This window comes from Muntiacus reevesi, chromosome 2, assembly GCF_963930625.1.
Source record: "Muntiacus reevesi chromosome 2, mMunRee1.1, whole genome shotgun sequence".
Lineage (NCBI taxonomy): Eukaryota > Metazoa > Chordata > Mammalia > Artiodactyla > Cervidae > Muntiacus > Muntiacus reevesi.
In genome coordinates, this window is record NC_089250.1 from 204770832 (window position 1) to 204776879 (window position 6048).

A 6048-nucleotide genomic window follows, 5' to 3' on the forward strand; every position below is an offset into this window, starting at 1 on the left:
ACACATATTAGGTAAGCATGCCAGGCTCTGGAATCTGGAGTCATAAAGACGACAGGAACGGAGGACACCTTCCCATGAGACAGCCCAGTTGTTCTTACTGTCGAATGAGGACTGTAGGAGTGGAGCCGAAACTCCTGGGCATGCAGGCAGCTAGGGCGGCTTCCCAAAGGCAGTGACATTTGAGCAACATCTTGATGGTTAAGAGGAGGTTGGACAGAAGTCAAGATGTGTGTGGGGTGGGCAAGATGGGGAGTGGGCGGGCTTCAGGCAGAGCACGCGCACATGCAGGAGTGAGTATGTGGCCCTCTCCATGGCTGGCAGCACTGGGGATCTGGGCTATGGTCCGGCTAGCTGTCCTGAAGACACCCACTGGCAGTTGGTTGCTGGGGATACATAGATGATCTGCAGAATAGCCTGAGTTTTCTGATGGCTAATGGTTGGACCCCAAACCTTCCCAGAACAGGAGCAGACTTATGGATGCAGAGGAAAATGAAATGTAAATATCCACTTTTAGAAATGAGATATCCTTCGAACCATGCTTTGAGACCCTTTTCCTGTCTGCAGAAGTGAATTACATGAGTAGATTTTCAAGACCAAAATCCTCTTCCACCTGGAATTTGCACTGGACAAAGCTGTATTTGTAATTGATTATAATGTGTGCTTTTGAAAATAAAATAGTAACATGCGTTTTAAAATATAAGATGAAGAATAAGATACCATATATGGTTGGGTGTGTGAGAGAATTCTATTATTTAAGATACTAGAAAGTGCTGGCAATTTTGCAAAAGAGGAAAAATGTTATTTTACCATCAGGACAAAATGAGTATTTTCAATATTTTATTATTTTTTTTATTTAGATAAAAGGTGCAGGTTCCATATCTGGCTGGGGAACTAAGATCCCTCCTTGCTTGCACAGCATGGCCAAAAAAAAAAGGCACCCAGACATGTGTGGGGAAGACTAGATTTCCACCCCCGCTTGCCCGGGTGTGGGTGGCACAATTCTGGGTGGGTCCCTGGCCACTTTCCGCCACTTCTCTCCCCATCTCTCCCCCACCCTCCCATGAACTGACTGACCCAGCCTTTTCCCCTCTCCCACATCCCCTCCGATCCAAACCACCTGGCAGTCACACCACCATGGTGTCCCCCGGCCTCTCCTTTTGTAGGTCGGTAAGTCTGCTCTTGGTCACTGCTCCTCTTAACTCAACAACTTCCTCTTTGCAAATTTCCTCTTTGCCCTGGGGAAATACCAACGGCCTCCCGGCCCACGTGGTGCCCAGGGCACTAGCCTGGGCTGGTCTCAGAGATAGTGCAGCTGTGTCTTGTCCCGTTTTCTCCATCCCAGAGCCACAGGGATGCTCCTGGTTCTGGGACTTGTCACAGCTCCCTCTCTCACTGACCCCCCTTTGAGGAACAGAACAGACAAACACATTAAACGGGTAACAGTATCAGCGAGTCCTGGGACTCAGTGTGACCGTTGGCGGGGTAGTGGGGGTAGGGGAGGGGATGATGGATGAAAGAGTGGGGGGTGGGAAGTGGGGGAGGGTGTGGCTGGAGGGGTGGGGGAGGGGAAGAGGGGGTAGGGGTGGGGGTTACGGGGTACGTTGTGGCTGAGTTGAAGAACCACGCTCAGTCACACATGCAGTCTTTCTCTCAAGCCAGGCCACAGACAGAATTAAATCTTCCACCTCCACCCCATCTGAGCAAAGGGCGCCTATGTTCTCAGCACCTCCTCAGGATGGCATCTCCCCAGCCTTTCCTGCCCCCTCCCTGCCCCCTCCCTCACACTGTCTGTACTACCCCCCACTGTCCTTCACAAACTTCACCAAGTCCTCGCCTCCTGCACACAAACCACACGCATGAGTGGACCCACGCAGACGCCAAGACTTCTAAGAACTACACCTGCCCAGAAACTTCTCACCTCTGCTCTTGGGAGGAGAAACAACCGAAGCCTCTGGCCACCTCCGTCCAGAGGTGGGGGGAGTGTGGCAGCTGGGACCGTGGGCCAGTCTAGGGGCCTGGGGCCATTACAGACACACTCAGAGCACCCTGCGGTGACACCACCCAGTCCATGCTCCAGGCTGGCCAGGCACAGACCATGGGCACCCAGAGTTACGGGCAGTTTATGGGCTAATCCGGGACAAATGTCCTAATCCATGGGGCCAAATGTACTTTCCAGAGTAATCCTGAAGTGGGAGCTTGCTGGGTTGCCAACTCCTTCCCAGACTCTGGTATCTGCTGAGAAATCATCAGTCCAGGGAGTTTGGCATTTCCAGAGACTCAGCGGCTGGTTTCAAGGACCAAAATGTGGAGAAAATGTGATGGGGAGAAGTAGGGGTTGATGAGGAAGTTTTGCAAGTGTTCAGTGGGTGTAGGCCCTGGGTCTCGGTGCTGGGGGTGGATGCTGGGTGCGGATGCTGGCTAGAAGAGCCAGGGTTAAGAAGCTGAACAAAGACTGAGGGTGAAGGTGCTGCATTGAAATCCAAAGGGTGCTGGGTGGAAATGCTGGTGATGGATGAAGAGGTTGGATATCAACCTCTTGGTTGATGACGGGAGGGAAGGTGATGAAAGCGGGAATGGTTCTGAATTCCAGTCTTGCGATTCTCGAGCATTAAGGGGTCTTCACCTCTTTCGCTTCTGGCCCATTAGAAGTAGGGGCCTCTGCACCCTCATCCTCGTTGCCCACCAGCGGCTCCTCTTCCCCCTTTAAGCTGGAGGCTGGCCCTGCCTTTAGCTCCTCCAGCGCCACGGAGCCCTGGCGAGACTTCCGTCTACCAAAGAAAGTGGTGAGTGTGGGTCGCTGGCCAGACCCCTCCCTGTGGGGGCCATCAGAGTCACTGTTACCTCCAGACGCTCCCTCTGTTGCTGTCATGGCCTCCTCATCAGACACCCGGGCGACCCCAGCCCAGGCATCTACCACCCCGTTGCGTTTTCCACTCCTGCTTAGTGTCAGGACTCCTGTCTTCCGCTTCTGCCGCCGGCGCCACAACAGGATTAATGCCACGAGGACAATGACCACCAGCAGGGCCACAAGCACAGCCACCAGCAGGGTGCCTTTTGCCCCCTGAGCTGGAATTAGTTGGTCCCTCCTGCTTACGTTTGTGGAGCTATTTGGGCTGGATATTGTTACTCCAGGGCTAGGGGAGCCTCTGGTCCCCACGGGAGTCTTCTGAGAGGTAGCTGGCATGGTGACCAAGAGTCCACTGGTCCCCTTGGAGATCTCAGGAGAGCTAGTTTTCATGATGACAGGGGATCCACTGGTCATACTGATGGTCTTCAGAGAGTTAGTTGCTGTGGTGACAAGGGGTTCCCTGGTTCCACTGGAGGTCTCCAGAGAGCTTGTTGCCATGGTGACAGGAGATCTACTGGTCCCACCAGAGATCTCCAGAGAGCTAGTTGCCATAGTTAATAGGAATTTGCTGGTCCCACTGGAGGTCTCCAGAGGGCTAGTTGCCATGGTGACAGGGGTTCCACTGGTCCCACTGGAGGGCTCCAGAGGGCTAGTTGCCATGGTGACAGGGGTTCCACTGGTCCCATTGGTGGTCTCCAGAGGGCTAGTTGCCATGGTTTCACCAGTCATAGTGGGGAATCCTATAGTTTTCGTTACTGAGACATCAGGTATGCTGGGACCATCAGAGATTTTCATGGGCATTGTTGACTTCTTGGTTGAATCTTCCTGGGAGATTGTTGACTCAGATACAGGACTGCCCCTGCTGGCAGCAGGGGAAGTTTCAGGAGAGGACACCACATTGGCTGTATCGGGAGTTGAGGAAAGCGGGAAAGTCTGGTTCCCAGGGTTATCACCCATCTCAGGGACCTTGTTTGTTGTAAGACTGGTTGTCATTGAGCTGAATGTTGGGATCCCAGAGACCGAAGAAAAAGAGCGTGTTCTGGTTTCAGATATCCACAAAGGAGCGCTGTTTGGAGATGCTTCAGTCATGTTTTTTGCCCCCACGCTCCCGAAGAGGAGGAGAAGCAGGATCATTTCCAAAGCAACGGGCGTGAGCAGGAGTTGGGACCTGAGGGTGGGGAAGTTGGAGAAGTAGAACACATAAGGATCTGGGGGTGGGGGGAGGACCGAGCCAGGCCCTCCCCTCCTGCCCACTTCCCTGCCAACTGCCAGGCCGAGCTCTGCGGTTCAACGGCCTTTTCCACCCTTGCTTTCACTAGTGGCAGAAATCACAAGATGCTGGCAGCACCCCCATCAACTCTATCCCACAGGACCCCTCAGTGCGCTCTAGCCATTGCCCCCCATCCTGCCCTGCCCTGACCCCACACAGCTCCGACGGCTCCCTGTCCTTTTTTCCCATCATCCGGCAAGGTCTTCTCAAGCCAGAGGCACATTCCCAGGTCCACTGAGGCCCCTGCCCCACCACGTCCCGCCACTTACCAGCTCACTTGAAAAGGGCACAGGGCTGCAACCACGCTGCTCCAACTCCTCCTGAAGCTGGGGTAAGACTGGCGGTCGGGGGCCCCAAGGGGAAAGGAAGTGGCCCTGGCTCCACCCCCCCCCCCCCAGCATCCTGCCCCACCCGCCCCACTCCTCCATTGCCGTGTGATGAGGGAGGCATCACTCACTTTTTCAGGGTCCCGGGTCACAGGCTCTGGGGTCTCAGCAGGTGGGGATGGTGGGCGGGTTCTGGAATGGGGATTCCTGGATCTTCGCTGGAAAATGGGATGGCAAGCTGATGACTCTGGAACAGGTATAGGGATCAGAGCAGGGCTAGTGGAGATGGGTGCTTGAAAACCAAGGGGTGTGGAGGAGGAGATGGGAGGGGAAGGCGGTTTCCTTTGCCTTTGTGGTCCCCAAGCTGTGGTGTGCCCCCAAGGCTAGCACTTCTGCCCCAGGAGCTCCCAGGAAATACCAGGGTAAGAGGAAGCCCTCGACTCTGGCTGGGGGCCAGTGAGAGCCTTTGCAGGCTGCGTGAAATTCCTGGTGGGCTCTGGACTTCTCAAGAAGCTGGGGGTGGTCACCGCAACAGCCCCAGGCGTGGACTGCCTGACTAAATCAAAGTGGTTATTAAGCACTGAATATGCTATGATCTTATTTTTTTAATTTTAAAAAATTGATATTTATTTACTCACTTTTGGCTGTGCTGGGTCTTCGTTGCTGCACAGGATTTCGGTGGCTTCTCTTGTTGCGGAACACGGGCTCTAGGGCACTCGGGCTTTAGTAGGTGCTACACGTGGGCTCAGTAGCTGCACCTCCGGGGCTCTAGAGCACAGGCTCAATAGTTGTGGGGTATGGGCTTTAGTTGTTTCACAGCATGTGGGATCTTCCTAGATCAGGGATCAAACCTGTGTCTCCTGCATTGGCAGGCGGATTCTTTACCACTGAGGCACCAGGGAAGCTCCCCCTCCTTTTTTCATTTTAATTGGAGGATAATTGCTTTACAATGTCACGTTGGATTCTGCTGTACAACAACATGAATCAGCTCTAAGTATATATATAGCCCCTCACTCTTGAGCCCCCTCCCTTTATACTATGATCTTATTTTTGCAGAAGACTAATAAAAATGTGGGTATCTACATGGAAGACACTGAGAAGATATCTACAGAGGGATTAACAAATTTTGTTGGGTAGGAATGAGCAGAGTTCTCTATTTTCTTCTTTGGGTGGCTGCTGTTTTCTCACGTTCCTTTAATTTGTAAGCTTTGACTTTTGGTATATGTATGATTTTTTTCTTTTTTTGCCTTTCTTTTAGAAAAAATCAAAACTGATATTTATGTTGTGCTCAGTCACTCGGTCATGTCCAACTCTTTATGACCACATGGACTGTAGCCCGAGAGGCTCCTCTGTCCATGGGATTTCCCAGGCAAGAATACTGGAGTGGGTTGCCATTTCCTCCGTCAGGAATTTTTATGTTGCACAAGTAATAATATATGTACATGACATGTGACTGAAACAGGCCAATATCAGGGCCTGGGATTGTACCCAACTCACAAGCTAACGAGTTAGTCTGACAAAGACATGAGACTCCTGAGTCAGAGACACAGAAACCCACCACTCATCATTCAGCAAACAGCAGGTGCACTGCCTGCTTCAGTTCC

General features: G+C 52.6%; 1 protein-coding gene across 2 annotated transcripts; it reads right to left on the reverse strand.

Annotated features, from left to right (window-relative positions):
• Positions 1-1554: 1554 nt before the first annotated feature.
• On the reverse strand, positions 1555-4677 carry SPN (sialophorin). Of its 2 annotated transcripts, none has more exons than XM_065920359.1 (2): positions 4576-4677; positions 1555-4016 (listed from the first exon to the last, which is right to left on the reverse strand). In XM_065920359.1, exon 2 carries the CDS (start codon positions 3980-3982, stop codon positions 2609-2611), a length of 1374 nt encoding a protein of 457 aa, XP_065776431.1. In that variant the 5' UTR covers positions 3983-4016; positions 4576-4677; the 3' UTR covers positions 1555-2608. The 2 variants fall into 2 exon arrangements, with proteins under 2 accessions (XP_065776431.1, XP_065776430.1); XM_065920358.1 differs by lacking the exon at positions 4576-4677 and adding an exon at positions 4388-4455.
• Positions 4678-6048: the final 1371 nt, after the last annotated feature.

Coding starts and splice junctions, on each gene's coding strand:
- SPN (XM_065920359.1), bottom strand. CDS start 3,982: ATGATCCTGCTTCTCCTCCTCTTCGGGAGCGTGGGGGCAAAAAACATG.